Below are 21,930 nucleotides of genomic sequence, written 5' to 3'. Positions count from 1 at the left end.
GGGCAGGGTTGGAAAGGCCCTAACGGATAAGTGGGGGAAATGAAATGTTGCGGGAGATTTTCATGCTGTTAGAGGCAATGTTGTAATTCCTCTCTTCTGCGCCCTTTACAAATAATTCCTTCTCTCCCTGAAGCAGCTGAAAGACCTTACGGATATCCCCTCTTCTGGCTGTGCGCCCCTTGGCTCAAAGATTACTTAACTGCTTCACATACTAGAGATAAAAATCGGATAAAATGTTTCAGTTCACTTTTACTGGAGGGGATGGTGCAGGCACTGTTCCGGGCCTGCCTGCCTGAGCAGTTGCTTCTTTGGGGTGTGGGTGCCCCCCTGCCCAGGATACAGGTGACTGTGCTGACACTGTTGCTTTCCCAGAAAGGTTTTGCTTTTGTGGCTGTTCATGTAGGGACAGTCAAACAGAAGTAACCGGAGTTGCTGGAAACCAGCCTGTTACATTTCGGGGAATGTGTAAGGATGCAAGGCTCATAAATCAGTTCTGTATAATGGTCACAAGGAAGAAAAAAAAAAAAATAATCCTGTTTTATGCGAGAAGTATGTTACCGTGCTACTGGTTTGGAGAGAGAAGCATGGTGCTGGGCTACTGGTTTGCAGGGCTGTTCCACCAGCAGCAGCAGGCAAACCACGTGGACTGTGTGCACCTACCGAGGGCTCGAGAGCGGCAGATGCAGCTTTCCACCGGCCTCTGCGTGTGCAGGTAAGCCTGGTGTGCGGGTGATGCATTATGATTTTGCAAGGCTTCTCAGAGCAAACAGTGAGATCCGCAGCATCACATTTCACTGAGGCCATCCTTGCTGGTTTCCTGGAAAAAGCGTGCTGTAACCCTTGGGCTCACTGGAAAGGCCACCGCACCAGGAGTGCGGTTTTCCGTGCTGCGCTGTTTCATGAGGTGTGGTGACTCTGACTCACAGCTCTGCTCTCTCTTTGAACGCTGTGTTCAGTGTAGCTCTAATGGGCTTATTCTAAAGTGGTATTTTTGCTCAAAATACAATTAGTTAATTTTTAAACCAACCTCTTCCCCCGCTTTTACTGTGCAACACTTCACACAAAACTTTCTTAATTTGTCAGAGCAAGCAGGGACAACAAAGCTAACAGGAGACTCGTCCCATTTTCCTCTTATAATAGTGACTACAAAATAACTCCAGACAGACGCATGGTGCGCAGATGACGCTTTAATGAAGGGCTGTTCTGCCTGCAGCAGCACAGGTCTGTGTGTGCCCAGGTACCCTCACGCTGCAGCCGCGTTCCCTGTCAGCTGGTAAGGTCAGGTCTGCCCTTGTCCCGGCGAACACTCTCCAGTTGATGTGTTGCTGCAGATGCAACTGTTGTATCAATTCCTCTCCCACCTGGCAGGCTTTGGGTCTCAGAACACAGCTAAACTGCAACCTCAAAACACTTGTCAATGAGCAACGCCATCTGTAATAGCTGAGCATCATTATACGGTATCAAAGTGTACTGAATATAAACATTTCAGAGAAGTAGTGCTGATGAGACAAAATACAGTGCATTATCTGTGTGACCTCTGCCTTTACGATGGCTTTAATCCAAATCCCATTGATCAGACCATTAAGAGTGGATTTCTTCCATCAAAGGAATACTTCCACAGAACAGTCACTGGATTCTGAACTCCAGTAACCCAAATGGAACTCATGCAAAAAGACATCAATTAATTCAGAAATGTAAATGACTTCATATTACTTTATTAAACAGCCAGTTCTAAAGAACAGTAAAAAATATGAGAACATGCATCATTTGGTGTTCTTAAAAAAAACTTTTGTCCAAAATAAAGACTGTTAGAAAAATTAAACAAGTTTAGCCCCAATACACCACCTGCTTACTGCATAAAAGATGTTTGGTAGTTATAAATACTGTTCTGTCTCCTTTAGCAAAGTTTAACAATGTATACATTAGTATTTCTATCACAGGGTTTTTCACATTTCTTCTGTAAACACAAACAGTTTTTAAAATGCCTTGTTAGCAAACTTAAGGAACTACTGCTTTCCTGTACAGTAAATACAAAGAGGAAGATCCTGGATTTTCCTGCCTTTCTAATCAGCACTCCATTTACTGAAACATTAAAGATTTCAATTAATTAGTATAAAAATATAATCAGAGAATAAATGTCTGAGAAGGTTCAGTATTTGTGTGAGTCTTAGTTAATAGGCAAATAAAACACTATTGACTTCCAAATGTGAAGATCACTTCTGTACAGCTCTTCTGAGATCCAAGTATCACAGCGCTGTACACAAATGCACTGGTTATCTCTCTGAAACATTCAACACTTATTTACTAAAAATAATTTAACATTTTAGCTGAACTAACAAGCAGGTGCTGAGATGGATGCCCATATTCGCTGTAGATGCAAAGGTCAAAGCTGACTAACAAGCCACACCAATGGGCACCTGCTCTTCGGGAGGGGAGACTTCATTCTCAGTCCGCTGCTAAATAAAACTGTATTCTGCTGTTAACATAATACAGACATTCTGAGTTCTTGTCTGCTGTGGGAGATCTACAAAGCAAAAATCACAGACTTGTTCCTTTTCCCTACAGAAACAACTGGATTTCTCCCCAGAGAGAATTTGGAGCAGGCTCTTTGAATTTTGAGGCGGCTTTTTGGGGAGCCTTGTTACTAGAAATGCTGGAATTATTTTACTGACGAGAGTTAATTTTTTTTTTAAGCAGTATTGCTGCACACTTACCATTTTAATCTAAACTAAACGTTAAAATGTCCAATTTAGTTTTCCTCTTGCACTTTTTCTAATCTGGCCTCCAATTAAGACAGAAGTGCTGCATCTAAAATGGTTGTATGTTATAATCTGCTTCCTTTCACAAACACAGCCTTGGTGCAGATGGTATGTGGCCTGTGTGTGCTATCATCTTCCATTTGTTTGCTCCAGAAGTCTAAGTCAAAACTGCATCTTTTGAACAATGAAAAGAAGTCTCAAGGTTTTTCTTAGCACTTCTCAAGTATGAGACAGTACAAGAACAAGCTTGCATGACTACTTTTCCCACATGTTTTATGGCAGCATTTTGTACATGCCTGTTTCCAGTTCTTTTGTTTAGATTCCTGCAAACAGAGGAAAACAGGACTCAAAACCCACCCAGCAGCAGGTACCCAGTGACACCAGCCTACCCGCACGAAGGAAGAACGCGTCGGGGCACTTAAGCACCATGCGAAGAGCAACAGACAGACAGAGCAAAATACAAGGAGGTTCAATGGAAGGAAAGGTAATGCTCTAGCCCAGAGCTGGACAGAACCTCCAGGATTGATTTATCCTGGGTTTAAATTATACTAACTGAACCAATGAAACAAACAGTTGCTTCCCAGTTTCGGAATGGAAGCGATGCTGCTTGATCGGTTAGATGCTGCCAGACTGTTACAGGCTAGTTTAGAAACAACTCTGTCACAAGCTCCATTTAAACAGAAATCTTCAGTTGAAGAGTTTTGTATAAAACAACAGAATTCCGGGACACACGAGGGAAAACAGCAAGTACTGTCAGACACCACATATTGTAATTACTGAGCTCTGAGTAGCCACTTCTATGTGGTAAACAGTATTTCCTTTGTAGAAAGGCCCAACCTGCTGAGCAAACTAAGATCTTTATAAGCGAGAAGCTGCTTTGTGCAAAGCAGAGTGAAGTGGGCTTCTGTTCGGAAACGATACGTCAGCTACTGTCGTTACTCAGAAGTGGCTTTTTTCCCTTTCCAGCTCTTCTGTCTTTGCTCGAGTTCAGCTTCAGTGAAGGCAGCCGGGCCCCAGTTGGTGATTAGGTGAGGATTTTTGGAGCCTGGAAGACAGAGTGCAATACTCGCAATGGGCATTCCTGAGCGCGACACGGCTCGCCCACCGTCAGTGGCACAGGTGAGTGGCACCGCAGGACGGTTAGGTAAGTGCTGTCTCTTCTATGACTAGAAACCCTGCCAAAGGCGACCCGAGGACCTACCTAACCGAGGAGGGAGGAATGCCTGGAACACTGTCAGGGAAGGTGCAGAGCGTGAGGCTGTCAGCTGCTGCGATCTTTTGCATCCTTACCTCCTAACTTCCCCCACAACCCCAAACAGTAAACTCCTCCTCTTCTTGCCTTTAGAGGTCTCCCTGAAGGAAAGCAATCTCTCCAGCACTGCATTACAAAGCCACCTTCCTCTGGACAGGCACGCTATTAATTGAGCTAAGAAATTAAAACTTTTCCCCAAAATCAAATATTTTAGCTATTCATGGTTTTAACAGTTAGCATTTATGCTAACTATATTAAACACCCAAATCATGCAAGGTTCAGGTTCATCCTTGCTTTCAGTTAAATAAACAAACAAATAATAGTAATTTTAAAAAATTGTTATAGTAGGGCCAGTAAAGACTTGGAAGAGACCATCAACAGTTGTCACAAATGTGATATTTATAGGCTGCCGTGAAACCAATATGCTACAGGAAAAGGCAGACCAGTAAATCACCATGTGATCTAAGTATATGAGACAGAACTAATATGTATTTTTTGTAACTTTCCTGTTGATACCTTACCTGGCTCTATTAGTCGAATTAATCCCTCATGATGAGCTACTTTATCTTTCCAACTCTTGGTGTTATTGGCTGCCATTTCCAACTTCTTCTTAACCTCCTGAAATAAGATACAGCCCGCTTGTAAACAATACTAACTTTACTCTCTTTTTATAAAAAGAACGAACATCCTTTTAAATACAGAGCCACACTAATTCAGCCAGCACTCCATTTAGTGTAGACAGGAGAACTTAATTTCTAACCATCCAAAGTAATTTAGTCATTGCTAGCTGTATACCAGAATCCAAACCAACTAGGTTTTACTAATTCTGTAGCTAAGTAGAGCTATTTTAGTTCATGAAGATTGAAAGCATCAACTGGTTTCAAAACACAAAGATGCATTTTCTGTTCCAAACCACGACCAGCCAGTATCTCTCGCTATCAGATATCGTAACATGAAAGCCAGGAGAAGGACCACTGCCGTTATACCCAAGCAAGAAAGAGGTATTCTTCAGTGTACACTGGGCTTTCGATCAATTCCAAACAGAAGGCCAGAATGTTTAATTATTTCTAAAATAATGATTCAACTACAGCACTGACCTACTCCATCATTTATTGTCGATTTTTTGTTGGTTGGTTGTTTTTTGTTTGGGGTTTTTTTATGTCTGTTGGATTCAGCAGTTCCTCTGGAGTAGTAAATGGATGTTTCATATACAGAAACTCTGAGATGTCATCAAAAAAAAGTCAAGTATTAGCAAAGTGCAATCCAACGATAGTGTTCGATGTAACACCGACACAGTAAGTTGTTAAGTGGCCGGAACGACCCCACCTGGGCCCTTGCCTGCAGTCACTGCAGCATTTGTATTCTGTGCCAGTCCAGACAGCTCACTAGTTCGTCCTTCACAGCACTAACCTCAGGAGCAGAAGGACAGCATAAACACACTCCCTAGTTACACAGAAATCCAGTCATGTTTTGCTTCCTGACCTAAATAATAAACACAGTATCAGCACCTCCCTAGCCCTAGAAAGTCTACAGCGCTTCAGACTCAGTGCTCACTGGAGTCTGACTTACCTCTTCCATGAATACAAGCTACTGGCCTGCGCCAAAAACACGGCAGAGCAGAACAGGTCTGGCGTTTGGGACACAAGGCACTGGTGTGCATGGAGAATGCGGGCTGACTTCTACCTATCCCTGGCATCAGTTCAGTGCTTAAACACCTCTTGGAGGAACAAGGGCCTACAGTGATTTTTCATCTGTGGAAGACAATACTGCCCTATGAAATCATCAAAACACTGCAAGAATAACCAATTCAAAAGCATAAAGCATTTTGTGTGAGAGCAACAGGACTGCATAAGAAGTTAGCCTACAGGAGAAGACAAACGTACACAGGGTATTTCAGGGTATGACTGAGCTGGCTTGCCTACAAACTGGGACAGAAGAATCAAGGAGGTGGTGCATCTGAAACATGTCCTCTTCTTCAAGTACATCTACTGGTCCAGGCCAACAAAACCCAGCACATAACTACCCTACCCGTTCTTACAAATTTTTGCTGTATTAGTCCTTAAAGCAGCATGATATTGAGGAACTTCAACTTCAGTTAAACTACTGAATACCTGATTAAGTGCAAGAGGTTGGTGAACAAAACAGCTCACCTCGTATTGCTCAAGGGCCTGCTTCCTTTCCAGTTCGAGTTGTTCCAGTTGCTCCATAGCAACTTGAAGAGCCTTTTCCTTTATCATTCTCTGGTTTTCTAGCTCTTGCTTCTCTGCTTCTGTCATCTGAATGGTCTGTTGCTGCTGCAAGTGCCATTTTTCCAGTTCAGCTCTCTTTGCTGACTCCTCCTCCAGTAATCTGCAACGGGGATTGCCATTAACTGCCGTTAACTACAATTTGAAGTAAATTGTACCCGTTATGTAGCATACATGTAGGGAAGCCAAGCTAATTATTTTCTTTCCTCTTTCAAAAAAAAAAAAAAAAAAAGTAGTGCTTGGGAAACAGAGAAAAAGTTATTGCTTGTTGGCTTGTCATTGATGTAAAGCTGAAAATCATGCCAGCAGTGCAAGCAGTCTAACTGGTACAAAGGGGCATTGAGAAAATTTAGTCAATAATGCAAATACACAACACTGAAAACCAGAAGAAAGCAGCGTGCGTAAGTTATCTTAATTGTCTTAGAAGGACTGAGTATATGAAAGAAACCATGCTAAACAAAGCCCACATGAGTAAGAGAAAACTTAACCCTTTATCAATTTGAATTTAAACCCATGATAAAATACAGCAGAAAGTCATATTTAAGATACTGCTTTATAAAATACACAACTGAAAAGTCTGTATAGAGTGATCTCAGTTTTTCTGAAATTGCTGAGCACTCTTGCTGCTAAGGGCTAATCAAACATTAAAAATCATAAATACCAGCTTTAGCCTTCATAGCTTAAGGAAAGAAAGACAAAAAAAAAGTCTACCCTGCGTTCGGACTTCCAAGCTAGTCCCTCTTTCCAGCAGCATGTCCAAGATGCAGACAGTCTTGAATGGTATGGCACAGTTACTTATTATTGTGGGGGAGAGTGGGGAATTGAAATAAATTTCCACTAGGCCAAAGCCATACCTGGCCTGAAGTTTCCTTACAGTCTCTTCATCTTGACGTGCCTGTTTCTCGTCCTCCAAAGCTTCCTGTAGCTGTTTATACATTTCTTCCAGTTCACGTACTCTCTGTAAATACTGTTCCAGTTCAGATGACTTCTGAGCAACCTGCTCTTCCATTTTTTGTCTTACCTAGCAGCATAAATCAGGGACACACGTGAGCTACCATTCAACCCCAGTTTCTGTTTTTTAAAGGAATTGCCACGTTTCCCTCAGATAATGTTTTCAAAGGCAAACTTTCTCCTGCTGCCTGCAGAGCAGAACTGATAAAGTTCAGTCTAGATTTGTAGATGCGTAACTAAAAGCATTGAAAAAGATGATAGGGGTTACTTACATCGTCCAGTGGAGCAGAGGATTTTTACGGGGTTTAAACCCAACTTCAATCAGCTTGATTTTGCCACTTAGATTACAGATACAAGCTCAGGAAGAGAAAACTTGCAGAGCGCCCAGACACAAAGGTCAGGCTGGCTTAATTACACTGTTTCCACTCCTTTCCTCAGGCAAGCCCTCCCCTGGCAGCAGTGGATTTCACACACTTATATCTGGCTGACAGCACCACAATGGCACAGGATGGATACAGGGTTGGAAATGGGCTAAGGGGGTTGGCTTTGCTAAGAGAAGAGCAACTCTAACAAAAAACAAAGGTAAGGGATACAGGAAGGTGAGGGGATGCTGCATATCCACAGCCACCCAGTCTCTGATCCCCATTACCCTCCTTTCGCCGACCAGAGTGGGAAACCAGAGGCGCTGCAGCACCAGAGCCATCTTCCCCCTCAGCCCATCGCTGTGCTGGGGACGACAGCAGCCAGCTGGCTCTGGACCACGTGAGACAAAGCACCAAAACCTCAGCATTCAGCAATACAAAACATGTACTTTGCAGAGGGTGAGCACAGCTCCTGAAGTCAGCAAGAAAGGCTTTCTGGCAAGGGTGCTAGGTGGGATGGCATGTCCTGCGCCACTGCGCTGCAGCCTGCTCTCCCTCAGCTAACCGAAATCCCACTGACCCAGAAAGTGATTGTATTCAGGAATTCACACACAGCCCATAAAGCAGCACTGTGTGCATTTACGTTCCAAAACGTTCCATCGCATCAACTTGACTATTACTTCTTTCCTCCAACTAACAGAAAAGCCCATTATGCCTGACAAAGCCCTTGAAGATGGACAATTAGTTCTTTTGGAAATTCTCAGTGTGGATTATCATAACAGCATTGTGAAGTTACGTTATTTCTTTAATTTTGCGTCTGCGTATAAACGTAAAAGAGCCCACAGTATCAAAAAGCAATAGATTTAGGAATATATTCAAGTCAGAAAATTCCTAAAATGCATTTTTCTTATGCCTGCGTTCATTTTGCATATTCATATAGTATGTATGGGCCTCAGGTTCTCCTGTGAACCTTTGAAAATTGCAAGAGTAACTTCAGCCTGCATTTATCTGTCAAACATTCAGATTTTTCCAAATCTTCCAATACTACTTAAGTGTTGAATGCTATACAAATTGGAGGCAAGCTGTTCCAGTATTTGAATTCGCCAGTAGAGATATTTTATTCCTACTTCTCTAATAAACGCAACACAGGTTCCAGCCTCCTGCAAAATCGGCCGAGTCCTTTCAGTGACTGGCTGCGAGGGCAGTCACTGCTGAACACATTGCTCACTATGTGTAATCACAGCAAAACACCCACGTGCACTACTCACCATTTTTTCTCTCTCCAGCTCCAAACTGAAGCGATCTTGTAATTCAACTTGAGTCTGAAGTCTTTTCTTCTCTTCCTCAGCAGCACGAGCAGCTGCTGCTTCCAGTTGCTGGAGGAGAAAGACAGGGGGTGGGGGGAAGAAAAGAAAGTTTTAAAAAAAATTTGTCAAAACTAAAACATTTGGAGATAATGGAATTTAACAACTTTTGTTTTTACCAAAAATGGAAGCAACTTTCAAAAGCATTAAGGCACCAGCTTTAAAAAAAAAATATCTGACACTATTCTCAATCTCCAAATGTAATTTTTACTCTTGTTATGTGCAAGACAATTTTACATCTACCAATGAAAAGTCAATTATCAGACTTTCCTCCAAGTTTCCTTTGAGTCCTGGCTTTGCATAACTGATAGAAATTGCTCTATTTCCTTCTGTATCTCGTAAGGGATAGAAAACTATTATGGCAAACCACATTCCAGGCAGGACTGCCCAGGAGTTCCAATAGTGAAAACATGCCAGCATGCACTGAATTCATACAGGAACAGAAGTGAGAAGCGCTAAACTGCCACGGGAAAGCATAAGCGCCGCAACCCTTGACTATAATAAGTGATTGTGCTATTGTGAATCATATCCCTTTAACATCCCCTAAATCACCATGTAAGGTAAATAAAATTCTAGTCGATAATCCTAACTTGAAATTAGGGGGGGAAACTAGCCTAGTCAGTGCTAAGGCCTAGGAAACACCTGCTGGTACCTTCACGCCTTCCTGCAACTTAACTTGTCTTTGCATCTTGATTTGACAAATAAAGATTGTTGCCACAGTTTTTCATTTCATCAGGATTTCAATAGCATGTATTTTTACAATACACAGAAGGTTAAAAAAGTACGAGCACCAGCCATAACTTTACCGATGCTGAAAACAAAGTAATTCCTTCACAGGATTTTCCTAAGAAACCTATCCCATGCTTCAGCGGAAACAGAGAGCAAGCACCCTTCTTTTGTCATACATACACCATTGTTTCCACAATTGTTACCTCCAGTAAGAGCAGGTTGAAGGTAGCACATTTAAACCGTCTTCCCCTCACAGGACTTAGATGAACTAATGAGATGCCTAAACGATTCGAAGTGCCGAGCTGAAACTTTCATTCCTGTGCTTGTGCTATCCCTCTAGTCTGAAATAGAGGGGAGGAGGGGAAGGCAGCTCCTAGTTTCTGGTTTTAAGCTGGAGAGCATGATAGTACAGAATTGCTCTCCTTTGAAAGGCTGAAATGGTGCCAGTCTTTTAGACGTAGTATTCCTCCGCTGCCAGAACATTTAAAAGCATGTAATTGTAGTCAAATCCAAGATGCCTATTTAAGTGAAATTTAATTTCTAAGTGGGGAAGGAAATGAATAGAAAACAAACATTTTCAATACTGAGCAGAGAGGGCGAACGTGCAGAGGCACAGGCAGGGGTGGGTGCTAGGCTTTTGCCAGAGAGCTCAACAAGAAAATACACTGTTTGTCCACTCTTTATCAGCAACTTCCTGCTTAATTGATGTCAGAGGACATCAATTCCTGCCAGGTAAGGATACTGGCAACAACTGGGCTGTTTAGGGAAAAGTCCCAAATGCTGGGGGTGGGGAGGGGGGGGGGAACCAACAGGAACACACCATTCCAGCAGGGGTTAGGGAGCAGTCTCTGAAGCCCATGCAAGACCCCACACAGAAACAGAAAGGGTGCACAAGTCTTGTGCATGCTCTCTTGGCAAGAAAAACTTACCTTTCACTTTGTTCAATGCGTGTCTCAAAATTCCGTTAAAAAATATGAAAAAAAGTAGTATTTTAGACAAAGGCTCTTATTCTACTGAAATCTTCTGTAGCAGGAGCTATTGAAATACAAACCAGTTTCAGAGTGCACTTTGGCAGATGCTGCGTAAGCGGTGGCTTACTGCCATCAGGAGCAAATCTAACTCTAAGCTTTCCACACCAATTCAGTTTCCTGAGCCATTTACAAAGCCTTCTCCTTGAAAGGCGTTTTTCTAACTAGCCAAACACTTCAGGTTTCTCCAATACAGGATCGCCCCACTAATTCCACTTGGTCCAAGTGCAGCAGTTCACGTCAGAGACTAAACTACTGTCCTCGAGAAGTCACTTTAAAAGATGCTTCTTGCCACAACTCTCTCTCGTTTGCCCACTGTGATTTCTACAACCCCCCCTGGAGCCTGTCAACATCCTACCACTCCTTTGGGGTTGCTCTCATGTTATCTTCCCTGCCCTAACTTTTTCTCCAGAAAGTAAACCAAACACAGAAATCCAGCCCTGCGGTTTCTGGTAACAGGTGTATTACTTACCAGCAACTTGCAAGTAACACAGGCTATCCTTTAAAGCATATTTCACATTCTGAATCTTAAGACACATAGTAGAATATAGGCGCTAAAATTAATTAAAAAATGGTTTCCCACTGTCAGGCTCCATTTAAGGCAAACAGAGCAATACCCACATCAGTACTGTCAGTGCAAGGTTAATTGAAGACAGACAAATTTCTCCTCACCACAAATAGTGACTTAATGACAATACTTTTAAAGAAATACACTTCAGATTATTTTATTTGCTTTCTAGACTCAGCATCATTAACATGCTCTCACAATATTTACAGCTTTCCCTCACCACAAAGTTTTATCTAACTGAGGGCTAAAATTAGTGTTTTTCATAAATGAAAACACTCAAGCAATGATACAGAAATGATGGGAATGCAAAATTTCAAATTTAGGAAGATAGCGAACAAAAGACTTTAGACTAAGCAAGGATCTGGACTGCTCCAGCAGCAGGGACTCAGCCGCCCAAATGTTAGGTGGCGTTCTAAGCTATCTCCAAGGCACACTCCTCGTTAAAAGGTATCACGGCAATAAAAGCCATAGTAACTCTTCTTGCAAGTCTTTCAAGAGAAAAGATAGGAAGTATATCTGGATACTAATCAAGTCTCTGTGGGGAAGTATTGCAGAGGTACCAGTTGCCAAAGTATGAAGCTCCATCAGCACGTTCAATTTACTGTTAGATTGTGTGCAGCAATCTAACAAGCAAAGGCACTCTGGTGTCTCCTGACAGTCATCAGACTAAACAGCTGTCTACAAGGAAAAGAGTGTATTCAGCAAGTCTTCTGCTAACACTCAGAGATTTCTAGTCCAATTCTCAGGTTTTTTAGAAGTCAATCCAGCATTTACAAGGAACATGCATTTAAACAGTTTATAAATGGTTGCTATGTGCCTCAGCTCTATAAATCTCTCCCAAACCACTCTAATAAAATTATGCCTATACCTACTCACAGAATCACTTTGCATCTTTGGCATCTTTGTAAATTAAATTTCTATCTCTGGAAACTACATCTGTGTGAAGAGTGCAGTTCCCCCACGCACACAATTCACATAACATGGGAAAACCAAGAAAATCTTAATGGAAAGCCCCAAGTTTGACAGACATGTCTGACAAAAGAAAAAACAAAAACCCACAAGTAACTGAAAGTACTAGACTCTCTGGTCCCCAAACACCATCCACACAGCTGGGGCTTTCTTCTACACTAGCTTCTCACTTACACTACTGGTAAGTACAGGGGACGGGGACGGGCCACATGGGTTACCCCAGCGTGCCGAGCAGTCCTTAGGAACTGCTGCAGTCGGTGCTGCAGGCTCAGCCAGCAGAGCTACTCGCTCAGGGGGCTCATGCTGACACGAGCTCACGTGAGCTAACTTCTCCAGGGGACAACGTGCCTGAACACCTGAACAGGAAACAGAGGCCTAATTATACTTCAAGAAGCTCAGCCCAACCACAGAGATTGCAATTAAAGCTTGAAGGTTAGCAGCTCCCACTCTCACCTTTCGCACGGTCTCCAGTTCCTTCTGCTTGTTCTCGTTGGCCGTTTGCAGTTCTTTCATCTGCCGCTCCAGCTCTTCTTGCTCGGCTAAAAGCTTCTGGCGCAATTCTTTTCGTTTTTGGCGTGCTTCTTTGTGGGGCGGAGGGCTCCCCGCTCTCAGCAAGTTTACAGTGGTCTGTATGGCTGGAAAGGAGCGTGCAAGGCAAAGGGAGAAGAAGAGAACACCAGTGAAGGGCAATGCTAAATTCTGGGATAGCCTTAGTGAATGAGTACTTGTGGTGTTGTGTTGTTTGTTGGTTTTGGGGGGTGGGTTTTAGTGTGTTTTTACATCAGTTGTTGTCAGGTTTATATCAAACTGTTGCCAGTTCTCCTAATTCCCAGAAGGCTAGCTGTCAATACAAACCAAAAGCGAAAAGACACTTAGCTTCCAGTACTGGCCGTGCGCCACAAGGATAAGGTCTGGCAATTCCAATGCGTTACGGCAATTCCAATATTGATTTCTAACAGGTCCTGAACATACAAGTCACTTGTATACCTAACTGCAAAAACCCGAACCCCGACACTTCTAGATCTCTTACTACCTAGATTCAGTGACTCTGATCAAGCAGTAAGATGTTACCTAGCATACACATTGCTTACTTCCCTAGAACCAACCTTATACCCTTTTCTGTACTGATACTCCAAGGGAAAAACCTCATCCCAGAGTAAGAGCAGTTCTCACTTGCTTATATTCACTGAGGAAATATTCAGAAAGCAAAGCTGAGGAGTGGCAGAGTATTTTGGTATTTTATTCACCTACCACAAGTGTGAAAAAGTAATCATTCGTCGTACATCTGACTTTGGTGCAATTAAACACATGCTTTAAATAAAGAGGAAGCATAAATGAAAGCAACACAGCTCCAAATATTTAAATGCTGTACTTATTCAATGGCATGAGCAACAGTGGCTTTGCAAGGGCTTCTACCTCACTCTGCAAAAGCTGCACGTAAGTATCACTTGGCACATATCTGGGAAGGTCCCACAGGAGGAGTAACTTCACCATGGGAATAGAAAAGGAAGCCCTAATTCCCAGCTTCATCCTCAGCTCACCCAACAATATTACCTCAAGCAAAACCAAAAGCAAAGCCACTATTTAACGATGTTGAGATTAATTCCCTTTCTCACCAAAAGCAACAATTTACATGTATTCTCCTTCCCTTCCCCATCCCTAGAAGCACAGCTAATACAGAAAAAGAAAACAACCGTAATATCCATTCCGTTTTGGTTACGGCTGCCTAAACCGAGGCACCTACGTGACAGCAGCTGAGTCCCCTTACATGGATCCTTAGTTCTTCCTGAGTGTCAGACTCCTTAAGGATCCTTTCCATGTGCCCAAAACAGACATCAAAAATCACAAGACCAAGAATTTCAAATCTGAGTAAAACACAGCTCTAAGACCAGCTTACCTTAACTTTCACATAACCGATATTTTTGAAACCTCACCTTGAATCCACTCCTGCTTCTTCTTCTTATCAGAGGCACTGATCTCGAAGCTTTTATCAAGACATCTTATGAGAAAAAGGCATTTCTTTCCATCTTTGTCAGGCAAGGCCTAGAATAGTAACAAAAAGATTAGCCTTGCAAACACTGAAATCTCAGTTACACGGTCAAGCCCCACATACGCAGTTATCTGTTACAGAGCTGCAAACACCAGTACTAAGAACCTTTACTGAGAGTGTTTATGAACTGGGTTTAGATAAAGTTAAAAAAGCTCTGTTCATGAAAGATATCAGGAGTCCATCCTGCACACTAAAACAGATTAATTCTTATCTTTTGAGACATTCATAGGTTTTGGTGGGTTTTTTTTACCTCCACACAACAGTTGCCATCCAGTATGATGTCTCCCTTCTTGTCCTTTAAATCTTCACTTACATAATAGGAAATAATATTGGGTTTTAACACAAACCATCGTTCCATCCAATTTTTCCTTTTGTGACCTTTTTTCAACATGTAGCCCTGTAAAAAGCAACAGATCAGCTGAAATACCCGGCCTCTGTTGAACCCCCTGGTCTTTTGGTTGTGTGGTTTAAAGGCCCAATAAAGCACAAAAAAGTTAGCTCAAGAGCCTAAATACTTCACCTACACGCTTCCACTCCTAACACCAGCACACTGCTAACTGTTTAGCCCCTGAGAAACTACTCACTGTTCTTCTGTCCAGTTTTTAAGTAACTGGCTTACCCGAAGAACTGAACAATTACTCCTATGTCATTACCAAGTCATTATTATGACTCCTTGATCCTCTTTGACAACATTTACTATTGAATTCTCTGCAGTCAAGCGGAGCCATTCGCCACTGCTAAGAGTCACCTGGAATACTTTGATGACAGCTGTTATTTGTCCTGTGGGGGTGCACACCCCAGGGACAGATGCGGGCCTGCGTCTACGCGCTGCAAATCCAGCCAGGGACAAAGTAGAAGCGCCTCTGTCCTGGGGGTGGCTCTGCCCTGCCAACACACTCATTTAGCTGCACCCTGTCAAAGAAGCAATCCCATATAGGACACTTCAATGAGTATGTTGGAGAAGCTGGTAACACTCCTGACATCTCTACTGGATGGTATACGGGAACACTGGTGAAGCCTAGATTTTCCCTTAAAGGAACAGAGATGTACCTTGATTTACACAATGCCAACATTTCACTCACGCTATTTTATTTTCCTTGGAAGATGATCCACTCAACTTCCTACATGAGAGAAACACTTGCAAGCACTGACAAGACTATTCCAAAAGAAGAAAGAGAAGCCCATACTTTGCCAAATGAGCTTTATACAAATAAAAGAATAGAAATTATCATCTTCTGTAATGACAATAAATAGGGCTGGTATCATGATCAAATAATCCAAGTTAGCCTTGATTATTAACATAGCTAAAATATAATGCAGCAATACCAAGTGCAGTTACACTGCTAACCCTGTTATATATTATCCAGTGTGGCTATGGCAATTCAAAAAACATCTCATGGAAAAGGGTGCACAGAGAATCATATAATAACTGGTCATTGTTTCAGGCATTTGATTTTATCAGGGGCACTGCTGTGACCTAGTCAGTTTTTAATCTAGAGTTTCAAAGTTTGCCACTATTTCAGCTATACCTGCCATGTCTGAAACCATATTCCCCAATTACTTTTGTCTGACTTCTAACTTCAGCAGAAAGTCAAATTGCAGATGAAACAAACACCTACATCAATATAGCTACGAACAAGCCATACTGAAGGCACCGTACTCAAAGTATTCCAGATTAAGAGGATAGGAAGTTGGAAAAGTTGGTAAAGAGACTAAGGAGCATTTTTATGTAATTACTCTTAGCTATAGTAATTTTTGATATAAGCAAACAAGTAAACGTACTGTGGCAGACTTCAGCCAAAGGTGTCTTTCTGTACAGGTCTGAGGGGGAAAAAAATTTCGGGATATTTGGACCTCCTCTTTTGTTTAAAAAACAAACCAAACCAAGCAAAAAACAACCAACCTGCCTACACATACAGTTTATCTGTGCTCTGCTTTTCTAGCCAGTTAAGTCTGGCCAGAGTCAAGGCCGTGCCTATTCCCCTGTGCCATCCCACCCCCTTGCTCCAGAACAGGAACGCGCAGAGAAACAGCTTTGTTTGCCGCCCCCATACTCGCATCCAAGGTCTGGGTGGTCACAAGGGTGTGTGAAGGACTCCTTCCATCTTTCATGCCTTGCACAGTCCAAGTCACAACCAGGTGTTTTTCCCCTTCCTGACAGACTGAATTTGTGCTTTGAACCAAGTCAGGCTGATTATTTTCTCCTTAAATTTCTGCAAAATCTTTATTTCAGTGCATCAGCTGCTCATCAGCTTCCAAGAGCCCCCTGACAGCTCCCACGGATCTTTTCACACCAGCTACCACAGGAAGGACATGCCTTTCAGAAAACCAAGTATCACAAATTTAGTTATCACCGCTACCATCCATAAGCCTTGCAGCTCCGGGATAAGTGCACAATAAAAAGGGTAGTATGACATTTGGCTACGATACAATCTCTCATTAATACCTTGAAATAATCATATACTGCAATAAACAGGACAATTCTGTGAATCAACAAGATATCAGGGTACAAGCTGTGACTGAACCAGCCATCTCTAAGTCACACAGGGAACTCCATTCTCCATTAGGCCAGTGACTATCCAGGAGGCACTGGGCCAAATCTTGACGCAAACTATTTTTAAATGTCAAGGAACCATTCAAGGCACTCAGACATCCTCAAGAAAGAGGCCAAGCCACCAAGAGAGGAAAGAAAGGAGACAGTAAAAAAAAAAAAAAAAAAAAAAAAAAAAGGGGGGGGGGGGGCAGGGCGAGACACACAACACAACCACAATGCAATATCAGAACTGAAAAGAAATGCAGTTTCCATTTCCTCACAGGTTTCACGTGGAAGGACTGACCTGACACTGGTTATTTTATTTTCGTGGTATTAAACAGCAGAATGACTTAGTTTTGCCCTCAACTGACTCTGTGTGTGTGTCCAGCCCTCACCTCCAACAGGCAACCAGCAGTTAACAAAAATAGACTTTTGCATTGTTCTGTGGATATTCTGAAAGAATTTCCTGTGCCAAGACCTTCTGATGGTTTCTTCAGAACAGCTTAAGAAAGCCTGCCAAGAAAACTTTTGTTTCTTTCCTCACCAAGAAACCAAGAAATCAAAGATAAAAAAACTCTCTGTCAGGTAAAAGTCAATTTTAAATAGCTCTCTAGGTAAGCTCGCTGTGACCCCGCAGGTCCCTGTGATATTTATACTTCCCCTGAGAGAAATGCAGCTTTTAAAGCCTTTCCTAAACTGATAATCCAGCCACTGGAAATCTGAAGAAGCCGAAGACTGACAGAAGTTTGCTAAGAATATGAAGGCCAGCATGTCTTCTTGTGTGTGAGTACAGGTCAGTCAGTTGTCAGTCACATCGCCTGCTAAGCAGAACACGAAGGGAGAGTGCTCTGGAGCTCTTCTACACGCCTTGCCCTGGTGAAGTGGGGCACCTTCAGCTGGAGCAACACCTTCGTCTGGACCCCCTTGTTTGAACACATAAGTTATCACCTGTACAACTTTTATTTGCTACAGCATAACTGAAACTAGAAAAAAGCATTTTCAAAGACTGGAGAGTTGCCACCAGTATAAGAACTGACAGTGCATTGCAGCTATTCTGTCAGCTAGCTAGCAGTTTAGTACAAAAAAGGCTGTATTTCAAGTCAGAGCACACTTCTTTTACTTTCTAAAAACAAACTCTCCCAGAAAGCAAGTCATTCATAATACTACAACAATTTCAACAATCTGAACAGCAGCACAATTTCCCTTTATAGAAATAAGCTCATATTAAAGAACCCTTATAAGTAATTTACCTAATTTCGCCCTGGTCATTATCCGTTGGGTAAAGAAATTCCAGTACAAGTTAAACATTTTCTAATTATGCAATACATTTTTCTGCTTTACAGCATTAGTTCTTTGTGGTTCTTACCTGTTTGAGTACATCTAATATGAGCTCATTAAAGACTTCATTGATCGCCATGGACACGGTCTGTCGGTCCATTCCTTTACTAAACTGCCCACTTCCGATGAGATCGATCAGCTCCCATGCAGAAAGACCTTCTCGACTAGTATTGAGAGCAATCTTATAATGGTCAAACTGCTCTTGCTGCCAGCCTGCTCCCATTGCTTCGGTGAGTTTTTTAAGTAAATATTCAATCTGTACAGAAATACAAACAGACATCAATCATTTTCAGCAGGCATGGAAATCAAGCGTTTCACAGCTGTAAACTAAGCTTCTCCAGAGACTATCATTACAGCTGGATTCCTAGGTTCATACGCGGGCCCCTAAACGCAGGTGGGTTAATTAGCAAAGACTTTAGGCTCCTGCCTTAGCTGAACTTTTGACTGCCAAGCCCATCCTGTAGCTATTCTCTTCATCATAAGGACACAAAGAATTGAGCCTGGCAGCCTCTTTCAATATTTCAGATTCCTACACAACACACGGGACCTTCCCTGCCACAGCTTCCAAACCGTGACGGCTGAGGTGTGAGAAAGCAAGTTTTAAAAAGTATTCTTGTAAGATAAAAAGCAAACAAATCAGGAAAAATCAGAAAAGATGGCAGTTTGGACAACAAGTGAAATAAAAACTACCAAGGTACGATCACATATCTTAGTCTTCACCTGACCCCTCTTCACTAGCTCTCAGCACGCCCATCACTGGACACAATCTTGGCAGGCTATCAAGAGAAGTAAAAAGAACAAATTTTTCACCTCCGCTTTTATTGTTACCAAAATAAACCCCCCTTTTCCTTTAATCATTCTGTATGCATTACCATACACAGGGTAATAACACTAGTCAAAATAAACACAAGAACGAAAAAGAGGGAAAGAAGGCTGGGTTTCTTCTTCTGTCTGTTTTTTTATGTTGTTTTTCAACACATCAATGTTCACTCTTTAGTTTGCAGTATTTTAAACTTAGACCATCTACAGCTTTGAGCACGTGTAAGATGCTTTTAATGGCTTTTTACACAAAATAATTAGCGAGAGCCTTCCTACAAAGACCTCTCTACACAACAAAGTAAAAGCCAGGCTTCTAAGTTTTTATGATTGAAGTCACAGGATACCAATTACACCATTTAACCCAGTTTTGAAGACAGACCAAATTAGTGTGGCCTTTGCTATTTTGGGTAACGCTCGCTGTGTTTCCTTGCCAGCTTCAAAGGGAACGCCACCGCCTTCAGCAGCCAGCCAAGGCAGCCAGTAAAGCTGCCTGCGCCCTCCTTAGGGAGGAAGCCTGGGGAGAAGGTGCTCAGTAACCCCGCACCGGGGCACACTACCATGGGGACAGGGCAGCAGCAGCTCCCCGAAGGGCTGGTGGCCTTTCCCTCCAGCCACCACCAGGTGAGCACACAACCGATTCCCGGGAGGCTGGTCCACAAAGCTGCAGGCGAGGGCTCATCCAGCTGCCCTGCTTCTCTGCAGGCCTGAGGGACGTGGCAGGGTGGGAACTGCACACTGCTCCATGGACACGGGGAGGGAAAGCAACACAATCCTTCCTGGTTCTCTCTCTGCACAAAGAAATACCACCGGTTTCCTCAAGTGCTGCTTTTCTGAAGTTAGTCCTCCAGGGCGGTCTGCTTCACTTTCAGTTCACCTATTTTAGGTGTAGTTTTGGAAACACTAAGTGACTCAGGAGTCTGAATCGCATTATCAACAATTACTAAGTTGTACAGCATGAACATCCCTCGCTGAAAAGTGGTGGAAACCAAATTATTTCCAGGACTTCATTTTTCTAATCACCAGAGCTAATTCACCTCTGTTCCTCAGCGCTGCTTGAAAACACAATGGAATTTCTCCTACAGGTGAGAAAAGCACTGGCTGAGAGAGCCAGAGGACATTTCACCACAGAGTAACTCTCCAGCTAGAGCCGAGAGTCCACTTTCAGCTGGTCTAATAAGTCTTTGAGGACCTAGTAGTCCCTGCACAAGAGATCTGTGAGTACAAAGAAATAAAGAAGTGGGTTTTCCCCCCCAAGGACTCCCAGGGCTCACAGTTTTGATGCAACATACATGCTAATTTTGTGGCTGCTGCTTCTCTCTCTTGCAACTAGTACAGGCAAATCCCTTCCTTTTCCGCACATCTACGATCAAAAAACACACAAGTCTGTGGCAGAACACACTCATCTGGCAAAGCAGTAAATTACCAAAGTCACCCTACAGACAGGTGCGCTTTTCTTACTATTTTAGCTCAGTAACTGTTCGGAGTCTCACAGCCCCTACTCTAGTAGCGTGTTGACTAGCGCTACAGCAAAATGGAGAAGCTAAAGCTGCTGTGCTGTCTAGAGGAAAGTTCCCACTCCACTGAATGGGCAGGAAGCACATACCCCTCCAAGATGTGGCTGTCACATCCTCCTCTTAAGGACTGTCTTAGAGAAGACAGGCTAGCCAGGCACAGAATACGCCTCCAGGGTGGGTACAGAAGTTGTGGAGAGCACTGCTTTTCCTTCCAGCTTCACGAGTAAGGCATTTAAGTAGTCGTAGCTGCTCATGCAATTCTTATTTGCAAAGATACAATCTGAACAGAGGCCTCTGCAAAAGTGGCGTTCAAATTGCAGACAACTGCGACTAACACAGGGTACCGTGAGGTTTAAGGTAATCGGCCGAGACGACTTTCAGCTCTGTGCTGTGCCCATCTGCCATTTGAGGCAATCACCCCCCTGAGAGGGCACACCTGCTTTGCCCCCTCCACACAGGCCGGAGAGGGTGCCATGGGCCTCCCGCTGCTGCGGTGCCATGTTCACTGCGGCTCATGCTTAGGCTGCTCACCACAAGTCATAAAACTGTGCTTTGTAGTGGCTCCGCGCACAGCTCGGAATCACTGAAAGTTAATATAGTCACGTGATAGCAAGGAAATTTTAACGTGCCCTCCCAAGCAGTCAACATGTATCTTTTACTAGATTTCTCTAAAATTCAGTAACGAATTCCTTTTAAAAAATCTTTGAAATACGCTTTGCGTATTTTCACTCTCCAAATTCCTTAAGTTAAATAACTAATCCAAGGCTTTTGAGCATCAACTACCATAAATCCTCAGCATTCAGTTAAGGGCAGGAAGCAGCTTACTTCCTACTCCAGACACGTTTTATAGAAAGAAAAAACCAAAAAAAACCAACAACCCAAAAAAGCCCTTCACAGCATGCAAGAACAGTAGCACTGCAAACCTGTTTCAAAACAAACCTCCTAAAGCCTGGATCTGATGAGCTGAAATGAGCTCTGGCATCAATGCAGGAGTATTCTTTTTCCCCACATTCAAAACATTCTGCCACTCAGCTCAGTCCCTCTGAGTAGCAGCAGTTCTGAACTATTACCCTGTTACTTTAGCTAAAAGGAAAGGTTAAATAACTGAGGCTTAATTAGGTAGATAATATACATGCCAAAATGCTAGATGGTAATTTAAAAAAAAAAAAAATCATTAAAACTTAATGAACTTCAACTCTAAAACATATTCTCCAAGATTTCACAACCTATTACGCGGCTTGAGGCATGCAGCTCTCAAATTCCTTTGGTTAATTATCTCAGAGTACTAGGACTCACTTGCAGACAGAGGGACACACACCAAAAAAATCATACGTGGAAAATTTTTTCACCTTTTTGCTCAAGCCATATGAACAAACTAATTGTCTGGAAAGGAAGCAATGCAAAACTCTTGGCTAGCACACATTATCATGGAATGCACTGAAAATAAG

General features: G+C 42.7%; 1 protein-coding gene across 3 annotated transcripts in view; it reads right to left on the bottom strand.

The window, feature by feature from the left end:
* Positions 1–1,693: 1,693 nt before the first annotated feature.
* Positions 1,694–21,930, bottom strand: part of SWAP70 (switching B cell complex subunit SWAP70) — a 40,962-nt gene continuing 20,725 nt past the window's right edge. For all 3 annotated transcript variants that reach the window (XM_055813902.1, XM_055813900.1, XM_055813901.1), the window contains 9 exons: positions 18,178–18,405; positions 14,529–14,675; positions 14,163–14,271; positions 12,682–12,863; positions 8,839–8,946; positions 7,112–7,278; positions 6,162–6,360; positions 4,533–4,629; positions 1,694–3,804 (listed from right to left, as the gene is read on the bottom strand). In XM_055813902.1, coding sequence (XP_055669877.1) covers positions 3,695–3,804; positions 4,533–4,629; positions 6,162–6,360; positions 7,112–7,278; positions 8,839–8,946; positions 12,682–12,863; positions 14,163–14,271; positions 14,529–14,675; positions 18,178–18,405 — 1,347 coding nt within the window. In that variant the 3' untranslated portion in view covers positions 1,694–3,694. The remainder of the gene's footprint in view (positions 3,805–4,532; positions 4,630–6,161; positions 6,361–7,111; positions 7,279–8,838; positions 8,947–12,681; positions 12,864–14,162; positions 14,272–14,528; positions 14,676–18,177; positions 18,406–21,930) is intronic.

The sequence above is a fragment of the Falco peregrinus genome, chromosome 9, assembly GCF_023634155.1.
Source record: "Falco peregrinus isolate bFalPer1 chromosome 9, bFalPer1.pri, whole genome shotgun sequence".
NCBI lineage: Eukaryota > Metazoa > Chordata > Aves > Falconiformes > Falconidae > Falco > Falco peregrinus.
This window is presented reverse-complemented; position numbering and strand designations above follow the sequence as displayed.